Source organism: Artemia franciscana, chromosome 1 (assembly GCF_032884065.1).
Source record: "Artemia franciscana chromosome 1, ASM3288406v1, whole genome shotgun sequence".
Lineage (NCBI taxonomy): Eukaryota > Metazoa > Arthropoda > Branchiopoda > Anostraca > Artemiidae > Artemia > Artemia franciscana.
The window spans coordinates 44572865-44595970 of record NC_088863.1 but is presented as its reverse complement, the minus strand read 5'-3'; the positions used below and the strand labels follow the sequence as shown (position 1 = coordinate 44595970).

The following is a 23106-nucleotide window of genomic DNA, read 5'->3' as shown; positions in this document are numbered from 1 at the left end:
AAACTAGCTCACTTGATGGTACCATGATTCAGTTAATATCTATAAACATTCGGAGGTGGGGTCCTCATTTCTGTTTGTAGCATTAGATTAGTCTAAATCAGTATTCAGATATCAGTAGTGGTGGGACAATAGTCTTGATTCTGCACGCCTATTTGGGTACTAAATCTTCCCTTTACTACAGACAGGACACCTTTTTAGGGCGCTTTAGCTTGCCTATACTAAACTAGAGCATTGACCTACTTACATAACCAGCCGCCCAGACAGGTATCTGACGCTTCTGGGTGAATGACCTACATATTCATTGCAGAACCTGATTAGCAAATATTTGATCTTCACAGAATAAAAGCAATGTCCAGTTATTATAATACTTAATATTGAAGCAATGACAATTATATGAACAAATTTTTTTGAAAGTCGTTCCATGTTGATTTTTGACTTCGTGAAACTGGTACATTGATTTTTCTCCTCATGAAACTTATTTTGTTCCTGGAAATTGTTGTGTATTGATTTAATTCATGGAACTTGTTGCATGCTGATTTTTGTTCTTGGAACTTGTCGCTTGCTGATTTCTGTTCGTGAAACTTGTTGCATGTTTATTTTCTCATCATGAAACTTGTACATTTGTTTTCTCCTCGTGACTGATTTTTTTCGTGGATCTTCTTGCGTGCTGTTTTTGTTTGCGGAACTTGATGCGTGATGATTTTTATTCGCGAAACTTGTTACATGCTGGTTTTTCCCGAAGAGAAAAATCAACATGAAACAAGTTTTACGAACAAAAATCAGCACGCAACAAGCTCCATGAACAAAATCAGTTTCACGAGGAGAAAAATCAATGTAGAAGTTTCACGAAGAGAAAATTTCAGCATGCAACAGATTTCACGAACGAAAAACAAGCACGCAACGAGTTCCTTGAAGCACAAAGAGAAAAATCAACATGCAACAAGTTTCATGAACATAAATCAACACGCAATAAGTTCAATGAGTAAAAATCAATATGCTAAAAGTTCCATGAACAAAATCAGTGTCACAAGGAGAAAAATTGACTTGAACACTCGACAAAGAAAAAAAACTTGGAACATGCCGAAAAATCATCATGCAACAAGTTCTATGAACAAAAACAGTTTCATGATGAGAAAAATCAGTATACATGTTTTCTGAAGAGAAAAACAACATGTAATAAGTTTCACATACAAAATCACCACGCAACAAGTTTCTCGAACAAAAATCATTACGCAGCAAGTTTCATGAAGAAAATCTTGTTCACGAGGAGAAAAATAAGTGTACAAGTTTCACGAGGAGAAAAATCAAAATTTAACACCTTCATGAACAAAAATTAATACGCAACAATATCCACGAACAAAACGCTACACTGGAATGAAACTATCCTACCTCCAAATGGGCGTCGAATCAAACTATCCCACATCCAAAACCGCTAGTTTTCAGGACAGCTATTTGAAGTTTTTAAGATTATTTTTCCAGTACTTCAAAAAGAAGTTATAGGGAAACAACCGAACTGTAGAGTTTCTTTCGTATTGGCTATGTATTAGTGAAGATATTTTTGACCTACTTAGGTCAGAACGTCGAAAAAATGGATATAGGATGGTAGTCATATTATCTACATCAGAACAAAACAATCATATGTCCCATTTTTTGACACAGGATAGTTAAATATCTGAGAAGCCCTGCTGAAGGAAGGCACAGTCCATCCTATGTCCGTATTATATCAAATATTTCACCATATATTATTTTAATTCATATTCAAAGTATGACAAAATGAAAAATTACTATACGAAGTATCAAAAGTAAAAAATAAAACAAAGTTAATCAGAATCATTCGACTCCGCAGAACCTTCTTTTAAAGAATCCAATGGAAGGTCTCAGAAAAAAAGGTCTCAGAAAAAGGTAAGTTTCAGGAATCAATTTTTTTTTACAAAGATCTTGAACATCGCAGTACACTCTTTCACGAATTGGAACTGAACCAGAATACAGCTTTTACCATTTGCACGACCCAGCTGACATCTTCGCTGAAGCTTTCCCCCTTCTCAACCTCCTAATTGTATCAATCATCTTGACGTGTTCAGCTGCCCAGCTGGTCCGAGCACTAATCATGTCAGGCAATGTGTAATCATCTTTCAACATTCGGATTTCTGTGAAGTTCATTTTAACCTCGTTGATATCGACATTAAAATTATCACTAGTCTCTCTACATAGCTTATCAAGATTATAGAAATCAGACATTCCCATTTCCTTTACTTTGTAAGGACTCTTCAAACATGCACTTTCTTAAATTTGAAACCACTGAGAAAGCATGTACACAGTTGTGTTCTTAGCAAATATCTCGATGAAAGCATGGACCGAATCGTTTTGATTTTGCGTGTGCCCGGTTTCAAGATACATGTGAGTAATTACTATCTTAAATTTACTGGCACAGTATAAATAAAAGGAAACAAGGTTCTTGTTTTGTCCTCCGCAACTGTCACTTATGAAAACGAATTCTTTTGCTCCTTTCTCTACCATGCTCACAATAAAGCTGTAAACACAATTCCCGATTTCTGACGAGCCTCTTTCAGCAGTGCCTGCATGCCACATGTAGCTAGTTCCTTCGCGAGTATTGCAGTTATAGATACTGAGATTGTAACAGTCAAGTTTCGACTTATTGTAATAAGAAGAAACTTCTCCACACGGAGACTGTAGGACCTTTTTTAAGTCAAAGTACTCTAAGATATTCCTTTCAGGGTTCATCTTTCCTCTCTCTTGTTCCTCTGCCATAAACTTTCTACTTTCTTCCTTATTTCTGATGTGCTCACTGTGTTTTGTAGTCAACTGTTCTTTCATTTGATGGCTACCATTTTCCATCGCAACACACTTGTCGAATAGGTCTTTTTAGAGCGGAAAAAGCTGAAATTGAACTCATGCTGAAAAATTTATCTGTATTTGTCGGATTTTGCAGTCCGTCTATTGTTTTCCAGGCACCACTCTCGATAGAGTCTTTAAAGCTGAGCATGACTCTTGATCCCATCTTCCAAATACTGAGATTTATATCTCGCTCTGCCGTAATGGCTTTGGGCTTTTTTTCAAAAGTTTTATATGCTCCCTGCATGATTTAAGTTCTCTCATATCAGTGAATTTGCGGAATTCCTCTTTTCAACCTCTTTCATCCATATTCGCAGCTCCCGTACCAGGCAATTTTTTCTTCAACGCAGTTTTCACCATCTGTTCAGAAATTCCTAGCGTATTTACGAAAAACAGTCGACAGACATTCTCAGGTACCTCATTAATGCACAAGGAATATGCTACTGAAAACACCCTCCTCTCTAACGTCCCAGTGTCACTGTTCTGTCCCTCTGTTCCTTCTTCATGATTATCATTATCGCTCTTACGTATCCTAGAACGTTTTTTTTGGCTTGACTAACTTGCTGAAGTATGTAGTCTCTTTGTCTATTAATATCACCCAATTCCCAGTAAGACCTGAAAATGGTTATTCGAGTCTCTTCCGGAATTCTTTCATAACACTTCATCCTGCACTTACAAGGCCATTTCTTAGTTCTTTCTGGCACAGTCTTTCCTTTGCTACTAATTTGTTTCATGTCAGCATTCAACATCTTCTTTGCTATGTATCTTTTCCACCTGGAAGGTGGAAAGCAGAGGTATTCCCATTCTCTTCTATTCCACTAAGTTCTTTAGCAGAGGTATTTCCATTCTCTTCTTTTCCACTAATTTCGTTAGAAGAGGTATTCCCATTCTCTTCTATTCCACTACGTTCATTAGCAGAGGCCAATCCCTTACCTTTCCTGGCTTTCTCTCTAGTTAGTTCCACTAGTATTCTTCCTCTATTCATTTAGCAACTTCAGCCTTCCTCCATAATTGCAAATGTTTACTATAAATATTAATGATGGTGAAAGCAAACTTTGCCGTCAAATTATCCTATGTCCAAGAAAACGTATCGATACTTAAGAATGGCAATATCCTAAGTCCAAACAAACTATCCTATGTTAAGCAACTCATCAAAATTTATTGCTTGAAACTAGCCCAAGTCCAAATGAGGACAGAATAGTTTCACGGTGTGAGAAAAGAAAATTTGCAGCATAGGATTAGAAAGAAAAAGGCGATCTAGTGGTGTAGGGCCAATTCTGACTGCGAATATGGATTCAGCACACAATTTAGCACAAGATAGACTACTAATCCATTTTTTCTATTTTTGGACATAGGATAGTTTGATTCGTAGTACATTTGGAGGTAGGATAGTTTCATTTCAGTGTAGCGAAAATCAGTAGGAAACAAGAAAATTCAAAAACAAAAATTCAGCACGAAAATTTGTTTTATCAGGAGGAAAATCAATTGACAAGTTTTACGAAGAGAAAAATCAGTATGCATCAACTTCTATGTGAATGTTTATCCTTCCAATGTAAAATGATACTGATCGAAAACGTATAATAAACTAGCTACTTTTAATAACCAGCCATAGATTGCCACGGAGGCAGCTGCATAAAAAATCTTTGAATTGACGGAACTTGGAGCTGAATTGGCTGAATCAGAATTGGAGACGGAAGTGGTGGAACCTGAATTGACGCAATCGGAGCCAGATTTGGAATCAGTTGAACCGGGATAGAAAGCGGCAGAATCGGAGGTGGAACCGTTGTAACTGAGGGTCAGAAGCGCGGGAAGTGGAATTGGATACCACTTTATTAAAAAAAGCATTTAAAAAAATGTCTTAGGAATGATGATGAAGTACTATACGGTAATGCTATACGTTGGCACATTAGTTTCTAATGGTGCAGGCAGTCCTACAAAATAACGGTTAACACATATAATTATTTTAGCCAAAAAGACTGTCCCTCAGTAAAGCAGCTTTTTCAGTCATTTCATGGTGCAAAATTACAATTTTTTGCCAAAAGAAGGCCAGAAAGGTATTGTGTGAAAATTCTGAGATAGTCAATTAATTTAGAATCATCGAAAATCTATACACGTATTGAGCCTGCAATATCAGAGGCAGTAACCCCGCCCGGTGGCACATTGGTTTCTCAAGGTGCAGGTAGTCCTATAAAATAATAGTTAACATATTAATTTATTTTAGCCAAAAAGTCATGTCGTGGTCTAAAAAAAAAAAAATACTAGCCAAAAGAAGTCCGAAGAGGAATTGTGTGAAAATCTATGATAGTCAATTGATTTAGAATTACAGAAACAAGTATTTGAATGTTAAGCCTCCTGTTTCAGAGGTAGTAATGCCGTACGGTGGCACATTGATTTCTAATGGTGCTGGTAGTCTTACAAAATAACGGTTAACAAAACATTTATTTTAGCCAAAAAGACTGTACCACAACAAAGTGTCGTTTTCAGTCATTTTGTGGGGCAAAACAATAATTCTAGCCAAATGAAGTCCAAAAAGATAATGTGTGAAAATTCTGAGATAGTTAGTTGATTTAGAATTACTGAAAAAAACTCTACGCGTTTTGAGTCTTCTGTTTCAGAGGCAGTAATGCCGTACGGCGGCTCATTGGTTTCTAAAGGTGAGGGTAGTCCTAAAACGGTTAACATTAACGGTCATTTTAGCCAAAAAGACTGTCCCACAGCAAAGTGTGGTTTTCAGTCATTTTGTGGTGCAAAACAACAATTCTAGCCAAATCAAGTCCAACTCGTTCCATAGACCTCTTTAACATATTTACCAGTAATCCTAATCGCTTTAATCTGAAGAACTTGCACTCGCTTTTAATTAGTAAAAAAATTGCTATTCCAGATAAAGCAACCAAAAGCTATATACGGGTAAATTAATGAATAATAAAGCGTAAGAAGAATCTTCTGTGGTAGGAAATGTTTAAACGTCGAAGTATGCCTACACCACGGGTAATCTTAGCAGAAATTGCTTCACTATGATTTCTTCACGACAGATGACAATCCTCTATGAATCCTAGGTACCGCAGTTTACCAGCCTACTGAACAGGCTTTCCATACAGTCTAATTAGTCCATTTAAATCAACAGGAGAACCCGCTCACTGTAAGTCATCAAAAATGTCTTACTCATATTGACACATCGAATGCTTACATTCATGAAAACTTCGAGTCTTTCCAGCTCAGTATTTGCTTTACTTACCAACTCGTCCATAGACTTTCCAAATAAGTTCAAAGCACTGTCATCAGCAAGCGATATAATGCAGGCTTCCTTCAGGTAAAAACGCATGGAATCAACATACAATAAATATAATAATGGACCGAGAACTGATCCTTGAGGTACTCCGTACATTACCAAAAGCGCCGAAGACATAACATTTCTAAACCACTCTAAACAATTTCCATGAATACCTAGTGATTCCAACCTCTAAATCAACACTTTAAAGTCCACAGTATCAAACGCTTTGCGGATATCAATAAAAATATACATTGGTATATCCCCTCTCTCAAATACATTTTTCACAGAACCAACGAGGTGTTACAAAGCATGCGTTGTAGAATGCCCTTTACGGAAGCCAAACTAAGTTTCACTTAATGATTCATTATTTTGTAGGAAAGTATAAAGCGGACTGTGCATTACTTTCTCTAGTAGAATTGAGAATAAGGGAAGAATAGATATCGGCCTCCAGTTTTCGATTTCTTTTTTGCAACCACCTTTATGAAGGGGTATTACCTTTGCTGTCTTTAGGTGCTCTGGAAGTTTTCCTGTTTCTAGTGACAGATCAATAATAAAAAGTAGACAAGGAAGTATATATCCAGCAACAATTTTGAATGCACTAAGAGACAATCATCAACTCCAGCAGAATTTGATTTTAAAGATTTAACAATTTTCACAAGCTCTTAAACCTAAAACATCTAAATTAGACCAAAAATTATCTAGTAATTACAATAATTCATGACAACCTGCTGTTACATGAACATTCCACGAACATAATCGAAGAATTTACCGGTGAACGTAATTCACAAAGAAACCGGATATATTCATTATCTCTTAACGGCTTGAATTCAATCGTCACTAGATTATCATCACAAGTAGTGTCATTTGACAGATACTCCTCAAGGATTAATTTTACTGCTGATGATGAACACTGTATATGTGTTCGAAATATCCAGTTAAATAATTTTATATCTATTCACTGTCAATAAAAAGGTTTCATTCCTATTTAGAACTGTTTTACTTTCGTCATTGAAAGGCAGTGTGGTCTTCGAAGTTATCTAGGATTAATCGATTCAATTCAGCAGAAATCATTTCATTGCGGTAAACCATCGACATTTTTTTCTACCTAATACTAAACTAATCAACATAACAATAGAAAAAAAAGAAGAAAAGAAAAGGTAATTTGAATCACGTAAAAAAAAGAAAAAAGGTGGATAATTTCTTAAGAAAAAATGGGTCCCTAATGCATTTATGACATATACCTTCACGTAAAACTTGCAACATAAAATTATAACTTAAATATTTACTCAAGATTAAACAAAACACTATAAATACTTGACGCACTCAGCAAGACACTGTATTTTTTTTTATTGCAATCCCTTCACTCGGCTTTACCAATATTTGACCACGGTCAGACCATGCATTTCGCTGGCCAAACTTATTTTTAGCTGCGTTGAGAATATATTTGCTTCTTTTCGTGAGACATTCAGCTACAAATATATCACTCGTTGCCAACCGAGAGTTGGCTTTGTATGCAGCTCTCGCAATATCTCGACTAGAAAATTTCACAGTAATCGGAGCAACTCCAGTTGAAGATTCTATATCAGGCCTAGTAAGTTGCAATCTGGTCACATTTGACTTGGGACCCAGTAATCTCGTGCAAGGACATTGTTTTGATTTAAGGTATGTAGTACCGCTGCTCGGAGGTCCACCCGCGGCTTCTGTTTAACTCCGTGGAACACCAAACTGTCAAACAATCCATCCTGATCGAGATCATCAAACTATATTTCGCTTTTGTTTATTCTTTCTTCCAAGTTTTTGATTTAGTTACGTATACCCTTTAAAGCCTGATCAATCTGCTCAAACATAGTGTTGTGTTCAAGCATAATTGCATCATAAACTCTACTAACCATAGTGTCAGTTGCCTCTCAGTGAAGACATATCTGTTATTTTTTGTGTCACTTTCTTGCTAATGTTCACCATCAGTTCATTTTTTTGTTTTTTACAATTCAATTTGGGTTGCCTCTAGCTGTTCAGAAATTGAATCCTTCTCAGTTGAAGTTGACAGAATTGGATATTTTCCTTATCTTTTTCCTACAGAGCGAGAAATTATTGACGATTTTGGTACGTTTCCGGTATAGTTAAAAGTTCAGTGTAAGATGTTTTGAGTATTGTTAGTAATTTGATTGGTCAAATTAAAAGAAATTCTCCAAATATTTCCCAATCAAGTACTAGTAAGTATGTTTCCAATTTAACGTGGGCTACAAGACGGGATGATCATTTTTTGGTCCTTCAGCTTAATAGTCAGAGCGCTAGATTCTGTATCATGCCGGAAGATACAAAAATGTTAACGGTGGATTCCAAGGTAATTCACCATGCTAAAAACGAATATCGTAGGGCGCTTGTTTGCCGTTGGGGCGTTTCTGAGATATAGGCCAAAAACACCAAATTTGGCCAACAATAGGGTTTGACGATCCTATTTTTTGTTTCATAAATAAGATTGGTCAAATACAGTGTACTCTGATCTTTTGAGATCAGACTTGGGGCTACACGAATACGATTTTTGTTTATAAAAAAAAAATACACTTTTTACTGCAGTTTTAAACAAAAAACAGATTTTTGTGAACACATTTCTAACAGAAAAGCTAAAAACTCCGAAATTTGTTCAAGATAAAGTATTTTTTATGACAAAAAAGAAAGCCCGTTTAATCCCGAACACATTGAGCTAAGAAAAAAAGTTTAAATCATTGTGTCTGAGGGGTCTGCAACTTTTTCAGCTAGTGTACCCGATAATAGGAATTTTGTTTAGTAACCTGCTACCTAGCGGGAAGTTTTTTTCATCACGCGACAGCGGGTGGAATTAATCATTCCTGAACAGATAGAAAGTCATTGACCCTGAAGTGATGATGGAATACTGTCAAAGTAAAGGTAAACACCAGATAATTAGTGTTATTTAGGCAGATAAACAGTTATTTTATAAACAATGGTGAATTTTATAGCTTAAAGAACTTTCCCCGGGGGCTGTGGGGGGTCTTTTTATCTCCAAACACATAGTTATTAGGCCTTTAAACTATGCTGAACAAAATAGCTATCTCAAAATCTTAATCGAACAATCTGGGAAAGAAGTGGCGTGGGATGGGGCCTAGTTGCCCTCCATTTTTATCACTTGAAAAGGACACTAGAACTTTTAATGTCCGTTATAATGAACCCTCTACCGATGCTTTAGGCCCACTTGGTCGTTAGGATCATCACTGAGGAAAACAAACAAATAAACACGCATCCATGATCTTTCTTCTGGCAAAAATACAAAACTTCACATTTTTGCAGAGGGGAGCTTGAAACCTCTAGTGTAGGGTTTTCTTATAGGATGGATCTTATGGTGTTATTTTCGTTAAGATTTTATGACTTTTAAGCTGTGTTTTCCCTTTTTTCCGAAATTCAGGCAAATTTTCTCAGGCTCGTAACCTTTGATAGGTACAACTAAACTCACTGAAATTTTTATATTTATAAAATAGAATAAAAATCTAATTATTTTGATATATCTATTGGTGTCAAACTTCTTTCTTTTGGAGTTTCGGTTACTATCGAGCTGGATCGGCCATGAACTGTTTGACTAGTTTGATAATTAATTGCTCTTTTTAGATTTGATTTAATAAGGCAATCATAAAGTGCAACATGGCACCCAAAAAGTGCCCTTTGGGTTATTTTTTAATTAGAAGAAATAACAAAAAAGGGTGTTGTCCAATGAAGTTAGCATGGTATTGTACGTAGAAGCAGTTCTACATTTATAGGTTAGTCTGTGACTCCAAAATGCAAGGAATAGTACATTGTCAGCACTTATTAGGGGGTTTCAGTTACAAATAAGAGATTTTGGAGCTATATCGGAGTTTTTGTTTAAATATTAGAGGTGAAAGATTAAAATAATTAAAAGACTCCTGAAGCTGACCTCCCTTACTTACTTCTGTGACTAAGCTACGACCGATTTGACCTATCTAGCTACGGTACGAATATTGTTGTAAAAAGCATTAAGTCTATAATTTTCTTTTTTATGTGTTTCAATGAAAAAATTTGTTTTTCCAATGATTTCTTGTTTTTCAATGATTTCATTTCTGTCCTATTTGCAGACGTAGAGAGTGTATTCATCAGGGCCTCACGTGGGGGGCCGTCCCTCCTCCAATGCTTTTGGGTACTCGTTAAAAAAGTAATAAGTCGATAACATCGTGGGTCGAAGCGACACGATTTTTCCAATGCCGACAAAATTTTTGGTTCGGTTCAATAAAGACCACGAAAATGTTGAAATTTTATCTACAGAAATCTCGAACTTAGTCGGTAAACGTACAGTTCTACGGGCTCCTGTGGCGATTTTAGAAGTACTGCCACAGTTTTTCATTTGGTTAAATAAAAAGCATGAAAATTCTGCCATTATATGTATCGAAATATCAATTTCGGTCGGTAAATGCAGCGGTTTTACAAACTCGTGCAGTGATTTATTCGTAAGTATTCTATTCGAAACTGACATAGTGCTAATCATTGATAAAAGAAATAGTCGGTAAAAATGACTAGCCAGTCGGTAATATCCCTCGTCCCCCCAACAGTTTTGCTAGTAATGTAAATGAGAAAATAAGTACCTCTTTTCCTGGTACGCATTTTTGTAAGCTTTAAAACAAGAAAATCTTGTCTTGAACTGATGGATTTTAGGAAGTAAAAGACCCTGAACAATCAGGGGGAAAAATTAGACGCGAGGAAACGCGTCGAAACAGGAAGTATAGTACATTTTGCATTTTTGCCATTAACTAAGCTCACCTATTAACTTTGTGATAAGGTTTCGAAGGCGTTATATTTGTATAAATGTTAATGTAGAACATAAGAAGTGAAAGGACCCATGCTTTTCGCGTTTTTATAATATTCAAAACGAGGATGGATTAATAAAAACGTATCTGCTCAGAGCAAAGAACGAAGTTGAAACTTAAAACGAGTACCAGTTTTAAAGTTACCTAATAATTTTTTCACCAAAGTATTGGGAGGGTAAGCCGCCCCCCCAAACGACGCCACTGGGTACAAAGGTTTTGAAAAAGACGGTTATATTATCTGAAAGGTATCATGTATTTGCTGAATGTGACAAAATACGCACTTAATTTGATTGCTAATCTTGCAACTTGAGGTTAATGGGTCACTTACGCTGGCTTATTCTACCAATATTGGAACTAAAACTGTTATAACTTTTTAAAATTGCTGACTTAATTATAATCTAGCTTTTTCTCTGCTTCAGAAAGATGGCATGAAATATTTCGATTTTGAAAAGCCAGATATACTCTGTGTTCAAGAGATCAAAATTTCTCCTAACAAGCTTGACGCATCTATAACTGACGTACCTGGATATACCTCTTATTGGTGTTTAGGTAAGTACTTTACTTCCATTACGAGCAGTTTTTAGTGCCGTTATTGTATTTTGTTGTTGTGCATTATATAGAAGACACTGCTCTAAAGTCCAAATTCTCTACATACACTTATGAACAAGATAAATGAAATATTTGCAACATTCATTTTATTAATAAATCTAATATCTTAATTACTCTCCTAGGCCGCCCTAGAGCCTAACTTACAATTGTCTAAAGGAGTCGTCTAGAATAATAATAATAATAAAAAGTTTACCCATGTCCAAGATGAGATGCAGTACTTGTCCTTTTTTTTTTTATTCAGTCCATTTTCACTTATGAAGATATCAAGCAATAATAGAGTCGCCCCACTACCTACATCATAATCTCATAAATGTCAATCCTGTATTCTCTTCCAATTTCCTGTGAATGTAAAAATTAACATACAGTCGGAATAATAATAATACTTCGATAATACCAAAAAAAGATTAAACTTGATGAAGTGAACATGATAAAACAGATAAAGTATGATTTGCAAGAAATCATTTTACTGTTTTTTGCTTATGACGGGCGTTTAATATATGACTGGAATATTCATTTTTCATTTCTTTTTTCAACCCCTTTTCCTCTAAAGATTCTGTAAAGGAGTTTCTTCTCTGGTAAAATTTGCAAAAATCCACATAAATAGATTAAAATTGCACTTTTTTTAGTTGTTGAATCTCGTCTCCAGAAATATAGTATATCCTTTAAATTTTTGGTTGTGTGCACATATTCAATTGCTACAAAATTTGTCCAAAGGTTAGTGCGTACTCTGTAAAAGTGAAAGCAATAAATACTGTTGGAGAGATATGCATTGGTGTTGGGGGAGGATGAAAGACCCTGGCACCCTCTTGGTGGTTTTCCAGCACAAATTAAATTCTCAAGTGGTAAGGAGGTTGCATCTAATTATACGTATAAAAAGGTAATAGGTTTTTTTCGAGATTTGTTAAAACGCAAAAGATTCAATCAAAGAATGCAAGCATCTGAAACTTCTAAAGAAGTTCGCAATTCAAAACGCCCTATAGGCTCTCTTTCAAACAGTTCGTGGTAACGAACTGTAGTAAGGAGCGACCCGGCTCAATAGCAACCAAAACTCTAAAAAACGGCATTTTGTAACAATAGTTACACCAAAAGAATTGCATTTTAATGCTGATTTTAAATATATAAGTTTCATTAAGTTTAGACTTACCCATCAAAAGTTACGAGCCTGAGAAAATTTGCCTTATTTTAGATGCCCCTTAAAAGGCATAGAATCTTAACGAAAATCATACCATCAGATTCAGCGTATCAGAGAACCCTGTAGTATAAGTTTCAAGCTCCTATCGACAGAAATGTGGAATTTTGCATTTTTTTGCCACAAGACAGATCACGGATGCGTGTTTATTTGTTTTTTTTTTTGTTTTTTTTTTCCCCAGGGGTGATCGTATCGACCCAGTGCTTTTTTTCAACTGAAAGTAAGAGACAGCATTAAAACTTAAAACGAACATAAATTATTACGCATATGAGGGGGTTCACCTTCTCCTAATACCTCGCTCTTTACGCTGAAGTGATTTTATTAATTTCAACTATTTATTCTACGGCCTTTGTGATTCAGGGGTTGTTCTTAAGGAATTGGGACAAAATTTAAGCTTTAGTGTAAAGAGCGAGGTATTGACGAGGGGGGAACGTAAGTTACGTGTATTTTTACTGATAAAAACGTTCGTAAGTTACGTATATTTTTACTGATAAAAACGTTCGTAAAAAAATTAAAAGTTTTAGTTGTCTTTTAAATAATAAAAAAATTGGAGGGTAACTAGGCCTACTCCCTCGCTCCTTTTTTCTCAAAATCGTCCAATCAAAACTATGAGAAAGCCATTTAGCCATAAAAATAAATTAATATGTAAATTTTGTTTTAATTATTCATGTGCGGAGAGCCAAAATCAAAACATGCATTAATTCAAAAACATTCAGAAATTAAATAAAAAAAAGTTTTTTTTAACTGAAAGTAAGGAGCGATATTAAAACTTAAAACGGACAGAAATTACTCCGTATAAACTGACGCTAAAGTTTTTTACTGTTTTAAAAAGTAGAGATGAGAGAAAGAGTCAAACTTTAGCGTAAAGAGAAGAGAACAGCACCTTTCATATACGGAGAAATTTCTGTTCGTTTTAAGTTTTAATATCGCTCCTTACTTTCTGTTAAAAAAAACTTGTTTTTTTATATTTAATTCCTCAAGGTTTGTTCCAGAAGCCAATTATCATGTTTGTTTATATTACTAGTTATTGTTAATTATTATGTGTGAAAAAGGTTACTGTGGTCTTAGCACTTTTTGCTTATTGTGGCTATATAAGTCTCTAAATTTAGTGCTATCCACCATTTTAAGACAAAGTTAATAGCAAGATAATTAATTATCATTGATTATCGTTCACTTCTATAATTCCCCTTGGGATGTTTTTTTTGTATATATTTTTTTCATTTTGTCCTGTGGATGGATTTTGTTTGACTAAGATAACTCACCTAAGACTATGCTGAGAATCGAAAATTTATGTCATTAAGAGATTATGATAATTAACAAAGTATGTAATAATCTATATATATAAAAATAACTAAAAAAAGGTAAAAAACTAAAAACTAAAAAAAACTGAAAAAACTAAAAAAAAGGCAAAAACTAAAAAAAACTAAAAACTAATAAAAAAACTAAAAAAGCTAAAAAAACTAAAAAAACTAAAAAAAACTAAAAAAACTAAAAAAAGGTAAAAAACAAAAAAAAAACTAAAAACTAAAAAAGAAAAAACTAAAAAAAGGAAAAAACTGAAAAATAAGAGAAAAAGAAAACTAAAAAAATATTAATAAATATAAAAAAAAAAATCTAAAAATCTAAATAAACTAAAAAAGAAAAAAAAGAAAAAAGGAAAAAAATAAAGGAGAAAAACAAAACTAAAAAACGAATGTATATACAGACCGGGACACCGGGATACAAATGACGACCGGGACACAGGGACTATAAATGACGACCGGGACACAGGGACACAACTACAATGGGGACGCCGGGGGGCACAGGGGGATATAAATGACGACCGGGACACCGGGACACAAGGAATATAAATGACGCCCGGGACACTCAAAGAGAAATCACAGACTGGAACACCGGGACACAAATGACGACCGGGACACAGGGAATAGAAATGACGACCGGGACACAGGGACATAACTACAAAGGGGACGCCGGGGTGCACAGGGGGATATATAAATGACCATGGCGACTCAGGGAATGGTCGATTAGCAATCACCATCAACAAAGCTCAAGGGCAATCATTAGAATCATGAGGTATAGATCTGAATACGGATTGTTTTCCCATGGACCATTATATGTTGCATGTTCAAGAGTCGGTAAACCTGACAATCTATTTATATGCACAGACAATGGGACAGCAAAGAATGTTGTATATTCGCAAGTTTTACGTAGTTAAAAACATATATATATATATATATATATATATATATATATATATATATATATATATATATATATATATATATATATATATATATATATATATATATATCTATCTATATTCACAGGTGGGACATAGGGACACAACTACAATGGCGCGTAACGACTTACGCGCGCGGGGGGGCTTGGGGGGGGCGCGAAGCGCCACCCCAACAGCTAGTATTGAATAAAAATTGTATATTACTTTTATCATGTGATAGTAAACCCGTTTTATGTTGTAAACTTCCTTGCATTTTATCATAACAACATGATAATAAAAGTATTATTTCACAATAAGTTAATTTCTTTAAATGACATAAACAAAATTAGTAAATTGCCAAAATATAGTAATATGTGAAAAGCTTCAAAAAGTGCAAAGATAAAGAATTTGCCTATTTAGAAGAATCAAACTTATATCAACAACTGTCAAAGTAGAAATTTTTTTTATAAATTTACCAAATATGGTTTCGTGTACTGTATTTTTTGGCTTAGAAGGTTACTCGACGATTTAGTCTTGAACAATAGACTGTTGAAGGGTTACATTGTTTATTCGATCGACCTTAATCCTTTTCTGTTTATTTAGCTTTTTATTTTTGCTTTTTGGGGGAAAATGTGAAAGGGCACAATAGTTTAATTTTCTCGAGATACTTCTTGACCTAATTGTTGTCCTGGAAGGTTACAATGAAAGGAAGATTAAGATATTTAGGTCATAATTTTAGGATTGCTGTATGAACACAGATATAGAGCGCAGACAGCAAAAACTGAAGCGTGGGATTGAATTGAGAAAAAAATAAAGGGCTGGAAAGAAAAAACAGTTGATACATTTTGTAGCTGGCGAAGTGTCATGACTCATGATGGCCCGGCAAGAACGAGTGAAATCTGGCTTAAAACTTAAAGATTTCCGTTCTGACGTGGAAACGCTGCTACTGAAACAAAGGCTAAAGCCTTTTGTCAGTAAAAATTCAGATAATAACAAGCTGTTGATTCCCATAGACAAATTCTCCTACAAAGGAGTAGTTGAAACACCTTCTTAAGCTGTTCTATGCCATATATTTTCAGTTCATGTTTTGGTAATTCTTTACCCACTTATCTTTTTTGCAGTTTGGTGCCTGCTAATATCAAAAACCGTATAACTGCAAATGGAGATCTTAAAATAATGAATTAATCCTCGGTTTTTCCTTATTTTAAAGATATGTAGGATCTGGAAGTTTCTTCTTCAACAATTCAAACAATTAGATTTCATATTCAAAGTTGTTAGTACTGTAAACGAAGGAGAAATTTGAATTTTAATTTTTAGCTATTTCAATTATAGTAATTAACGAAATTTAGCCTATAATAACTGAGAGATGCTAAAGAAAATTTTCATGTGCATGATGATGCAACACTATTGGCAATATAACATAAGAGAGAAGCAACTTTTTGAAAAGTTGCTTCTCTGGGATATTGTGCCATATTTGACTGGCTTTGCTTCTTGATTCCCTGTGGTTTGTCTTTTACTATTCCAATTAAGAAAATTGTATAGGCTTTTTATCTGAGTGTAAATATGGTTGAAAATTTTCAAAAAATTTCATGTAAGTTTAACTAGTATCATGGTTGTAGGGATAGCTGGAACCTAATAAAGAACAAACTACGACCCATAGTAACTGAAAGTTAAAAAAAATATTTTTTTAAATAGCGTGTGAGAAAAAATTTTCATTAGCAGCTGAATTAGGAATGGTAACTATTATTTCGATTACTCTCATTATAATTGTAGTTGCAGCGATAGCTGGAATCTAGTAAAGTAAGAATAACCGTCTAACCTAACAATTTACCATAAAACAACTTAAAATCAACAAGACCGATCTGAATTTAGTAAATTAGAAATTTTTGACTGTTAAAATAAGTGAATGTATCCTCGTGCTCAGAGAAAAAAAAGGAATTTAAAGGAGAAATATTAAATTGTTAAACATTTGTTTGACAGATATAAAAAGTTATAATGTTGGAATTTTTCTTTTAAATACTGAGAGTATTCCAGTAGAGCCAAAAATTTTGATATTAAATCACATTTTTAAAAGCTTGCTATATTTCTAAACACAGAGTGGCATTCATTTGATTTTACTTAATTTTGACATTGGTGTTGAAGAGTATTCATCATACTTTTTGATGCTTTTGATGCATCCATTAGTATTTCTTTTTATTTACCACAATCTATAGTGCAAATTGTACTGAGAAAGTTATCCCAAGTCAAAATCTCGACCTTAACGAAATAAAAAATCTGGAAAAGTGTTTTAACTGCTTCAATGAGAATCTCACAGATTGTATGCCAGCGAATGATCTACAAGATCCTTAAAAAAATTTGACTGACGATGATCCAGCACCAGTCAACGAGTCGTCATTGAACGCATTATCAACAAATAAACCCCAGGAAAACCCACATCAATGTGATGTTACAGCTTTCAAAGCTTGTGAAGTGTTATACTTTTGCTAAGGTACTGAGTTTAGATATGTCCTAATGATTAAATCAAATCTTACATACACAAAATTCGAATCTACATACGAAAATTCGAACCTATAACATTGGTGTCAGATCGGTATGAAAACTGCAGTATTGTAATCACCATTGTCAAAAACTCCACGAAGGAAAGTTGCAGTATCCCGCTTTGATAAACAAGAAATTCACTTTTTTTGCATTGACAGCACTGATATGTCTTCTCTTTTTCTTTTTTATTTCTTCGTCAATATTAGGACACTAGAACATTGTATTTTAAAAAATCGTGGCTGATGCGACACCCCTAAAAGGGTGGCCGGTCTTTACCCCCCTGGAAGATACCCGCCCGGAAAATACCCCCCCCCCCGGAAAATACCCTCCGCGGTGAATACCCTCTGGAAAATACCCCTCCACCCGAGGAAAACACCCCCCCGAAAAATACCCCCCCCCCGCGAAAAAATAATCCCCCTCCCAGTTAATACCCCTGCGGAAAATACCCCCTACTCCGCGATAAATAACCCCCTCCCAGTAAATACACCCGGTGGAAAATAAGGCTTTCCAATTTTGAGAATTCTATTTGAGTTTTTTTCCATAGGGGAAGAAATTTTGGTTCTTGTGTATTATTCGCCACTCACTCAAGTTTAAGTTCTGTGTAAAACTCGAGAACAAACTGGTTTTTTCGTTAATTTCTTCTTTACTTTAGAAATAAATTTGGGCTACATATTTGCACATTAGGGGGGTGGGGGTAAAGTATAGTGGGTCTGCAGTCAAAATGTGTTAGGTACAATTATTCCGCATAATATGAAGTAAGAATTGTTTTTTAACTTCAAACTGTCCAAATACTTTACCCCCCCCCCTTAGGCGCAAATTTGTAGCCCAATTTATATATATATATATATCCCATATATTCTGTCACTTTTCTTTCTCTTGTATCACGCTAAGCTGAAAGAAACTAATGAAGCACTATTGAAACTATCGAAAGAATCTTTTTCTCGTTTATTTCTTCCGCAGCTAGTGAGGCACTGTAACATCATACAGAGGTGTTTAAGGGCTCATTTTAAAGGAAATAGATGCAGTTAGTGTCTTTTGTAATTAGCAAAAAATAATTGTTTAAAATAAAATGAATTTTTTACGAAAAACTGTCTTTTCGTTGAATGACGTCATAACCGTGGGCTATGACCATAGATATTGTATAGAGTAAAATCTATTTTATGATTGTAATAATGTCAGCACCGTCAGTATATAACGACGTCATGCCATAGATGTTAAATGGAAAAAAATGAAAAAAAAAGTAAGGAAAAATATAGACTACTAGCTGTTGGTGTGGCGCCATGCAACATATAATTGTCCATGGGAAAACAATCCGTATTCAGATCTATACCGCATTTTTCTAAGGACTACCCTTGGGCTTTGTTGATGGTAATTGCTAATCGAATATTCCCTGTGTCCCCGTCGTCATTTATATATCCCCCATGTGCCCTTCCGGCGTCCCCGTTGTAGTTGTGTCCCTGTGTCCCGGTCGTCATTTATATTCCCTGTGTCCCGGTCGTCATTTGTGTCCCGTTGTCTCGGTCTGTAATTTCTCTTTGAGTGTCCCGGTCGTCATTTATATTCCCTGTGTCCCGCTTGTCATTTGTGTCTCGGTGTCCCGGTCTGTAATTTCTCTTTGAGTGTCCCGGTCGTCATTTATATTCCTTGTGTCCCGGTGTCTCGGTATGTAACATACGACAATAGATCAATTGTGTTTTAACTTTGTTCACGATCCCATTCTACACATGTAGAAATAGAAGCAGTACGATTAGGTGAAGGCATTCCCAAATGCTTGAGAAGTTTGTTTGCAATAGATAAGTACAAATCTTCAATCATAACTAAAGTGCAGTTATAAATTTCTGTTGTAAAGTCCAAGGTCATATCTGACCTTTCTGCCGTATTCGGTGGAGTATATTCCCGGCCATTTGCGATTTGTATTTCTCCCATAACTCTGTAGGAGATGAAGGAGAACAACTTTTGCCGGAAGACACGGGCCGTAATGTCATGTCTATGAACCGGCGATTGTCCATAATGTAAAAGCTGTTGTATCTAATCCTAAGATAGATTATATGTAAATGTAATAAATGACGAATCATTAATCTATAGGCATAATATGTCATTGCGCTGCATTTCTTATCCATTTCTTTATTAGTGGCTGGATTTATCAATTTAATATTAAAGTGATAGCCGTCGGCTCCATGCCAAAAAATGATAGGATATTGTAGAGTATCGTAGCATCAATGAGTTTAATAAAAACCTCTTTGAAACGCCTTCTTATATACTTATAATGACGTCATACACGAAGCCTTTGACGTCGTAATACAAAAGAAGAAAAAAACTAAAAAAGGTAAAAACTACAAAAAAACTAAAAAGAAAATATATATATATTTATATATATCATCTTTTCCACAAAAATAATAATTTAGTGCTTCTGCTTAAAAACAGCAATCGAATTGATGCCTCCTGATACGCAACTATCAACAAAGCGGCAATCGTTGTGGTCGGTGATCAGTTCTTACCTCGAGATAATATTCTTTATAGGCGAAACAATCAGTTGACAAGAATTGCTTAAACTCATCGATGCTACGATGCCCTACAATATCCTGACGAATATAAATGACACCCGGGACACTCAAATAGAAATCACAGACTGGGACACCGGGACACAAATGACGACGGGGACACAGGGAATATAAATGACGACCCGGACACAGGGACACAACTACAACGGAGACGCCGGGGGGCACAGGGGGATATATAAATGACGACGGCAACAAAGGAAATGGTCGATTAGCAATCACCATCAACAAAGCTCAAGGGCAATCAATAGAATCATGAGGTATAGATCTGAATACGGATTGTTTTCCCATGCACCATTATGCGTTGCATGTTCAAGAGTCGGTAAACCTGACAATCTATTTATATGCACAGACGATGGGACAGCAAAGAATGTTGTATATTCGCAAGTTTTACGTAGTTAAAAACATATATATATATATATATATATATATATATATATATATATATATATATATATATATATATATATATATATATATCTATATATATAAAAATAAGTTGTCTGTGTGTGGATCTGTGGATCAGGTGACGTCACCTGAAAAAACTGGATCAGGTGACAAAACTGAAAACTGAAAAAACTAAAAAAAAGGCAAAAACTACAAAAAAAACTAAAAACTAATAAAAAAAATAAAAAAGCTAAAAAACTAAAAAAACTAAAAAAAGGCAAAAACTACAAAAAAAACTAAAAACTAATAAAAAAGCTAAAAAACTAAAAAAACTAAAAAAAGGCAAAAACTACAAAAAAAACTAAAAACTAATAAAAAAAATAAAAAAGCTAAAAAACTAAAAAAACTAAAAAAAAGGTAAAAAACTAAAAAACTAAAAACTAAAAAAACTAAAAAAAAGGAAAAAACTGAAAAATAAGCTAAAATAAAGGTAAAAACCAATAAAAAACTAAAAAAAAACTGAAAAAACTAAAAAAAGGCAAAAACTACAAAAAAAAACTAAAAACTAATAAAAAAAGTAAAAAAGCTAAAAAACTAAAAAAACTTAAAAAACTAAAAAAAGGTAAAAAACTAAAAAAATAAAAAATAAAAAAAAATAAAAAAAAGGAAAAAACTGAAAAATAAGCTAAAATAAAGGTAAAAACCAATAAAAAACTAAAAAGAAAAAAAGGAAAAAACTAAAAAAAATTTTCATCTAAAAAACTAAAAAGAACTAAAAAAGAAAAAAATAAATGACGACACTCAAAGAGAAAGCGACCAGGACAAAAGGAATGTTCGAATAGCAATCAACAAAGCACCGGGACACAGGGAGTATAAATGACGACCAGGACATAAGTAAAAAAAAAACTAACAAAACTAAAAAGAAGGTAAAAACTACAAAAAAACTAAAAAGAAAAAAACTAAAAAAAGGCAAAAGTTACAAAAAAAAACTAAAAACTAATAAAAAGGCTAAAAAACTAAAAAAACTAAAAAAAGGCAAAAACTACAAAAAAAACTAAAAACTAATAAAAAAAAATAAAAAAGCTAAAAAACTAAAAAAACTAAAAAAACTAAAAAAAGGTAAAAAAATAAAAAAACTAAAAACTAAAAAAAACTAAAAAAAAGGAAAAAACTGAAAAATAAGCTAAAATAAAGGTAAAAACCAATAAAAAACTAAAAAAAACTGAAAAAACTAAAAAAAGGCAAAAACTACAAAAAAACTAAAAACTAATAAAAAAAGTAAAAAAGCTAAAAAACTAAAAAAACTAAAAAAACTAAAAAAAGGTAAAAAACTAAAAAAAAATAAAAAATAAAAAAAACTAAAAAAAAGGAAAAAACTGAAAAATAAGCTAAAATAAAGGTAAAAACCAATAAAAAACTAAAAAGAAAAAAAGGAAAAAACTAAAAAAAATTTTCATCTAAAAAACTAAAAAAAACTAAAAAAGGTAAAAACTAAAAGAACTAAAAAAGAAAAAAATAAATGACGACACTCAAAGAGAAAGCGACCAGGACAAAAGGAATGTTCGATTAGCAATCAACAAAGCACCGGGACACAGGGAGTATAAATGACGACCAGGACATAAGTAAAAAAAAAAACTAACAAAACTAAAAAGAAGGTAAAAACTACAAAAAAACTAAAAAGAAAAAAAAACTAAAAACTAATAAAAAAACTAAAAAATCTAAAAATCTAAATAAACTAAAAAAGAAAAAAAAAGGAAAAAAATAAAGGAGAAAAACAAAACTAAAAAACGAATGTATATACAGACCGGGACACCGGGATACAAATGACGACCGGGACACAGGGAATATAAATGACGACCGGGACACAGGGACACAACTACAACGGGGACACCGGGGGAAACAGGGGGATATAAATGACGACCGGGACACCGGGACAGGGAATGGTCGATTAGCAATCACCATCAACAAAGCTCAAGGGCAATCATTAGAATCATGAGGTATAGATCTGAATACAGATTGTTTTCCCATGGACCATTATATGTTGCATATTCAAGAGTCGGTAAACCTGACAATCTATTTATATGCAAAGACAATGGGACAGCAAAGAATGTTGTATATTCGCAAGTTTTACGTAGTTAAAACCATATATATATATATATATATATATATATATATATATATATATATATATATATATATATATATATATATATATATATATATATCTTCTATATATATAAAAATAAGTTGTCTGTCTGTCTGTCTGTGGATGGATCAGGTGACGTCACCTGAAAAAACTGGATCAGGTGACGTCAAAACTGAAAAAACTAAAAAAAGGCAAAAACTACAAAAAAAAACTAAAAACTAATAAAAAAAATAAAAAAGCTAAAAAACTAAAAAAACTAAAAAAAGGCAAAAACTACAAAAAAAACTAAAAACTAATAAAAAAGCTAAAAAACTAAAAAAACTAAAAAAAGGCAAAAACTACAAAAAAAACTAAAAACTAATAAAAAAAATAAAAAAGCTAAAAAACTAAAAAAACTAAAAAAACTAAAACAAACTAAAAAAAGGTAAAAAACTAAAAAAAATAAAAAATAAAAAAAAAATAAAAAAAAAGGAAAAAACTGAAAAATAAGCTAAAATAAAGGTAAAAA

General features: G+C 33.7%; 1 protein-coding gene across 2 annotated transcripts in view; it reads left to right on the top strand.

The window, feature by feature from the left end:
• Positions 1 to 23106, top strand: part of LOC136030218 (DNA repair nuclease APEX1-like) — an 82609-nt gene that overhangs the window by 14968 nt on the left and 44535 nt on the right. For both annotated transcript variants that reach the window (XM_065709042.1, XM_065709035.1), the window contains exon 3: positions 11373 to 11502. In XM_065709042.1, the coding sequence (XP_065565114.1) occupies positions 11373 to 11502 (130 nt within the window). The remainder of the gene's footprint in view (positions 1 to 11372; positions 11503 to 23106) is intronic.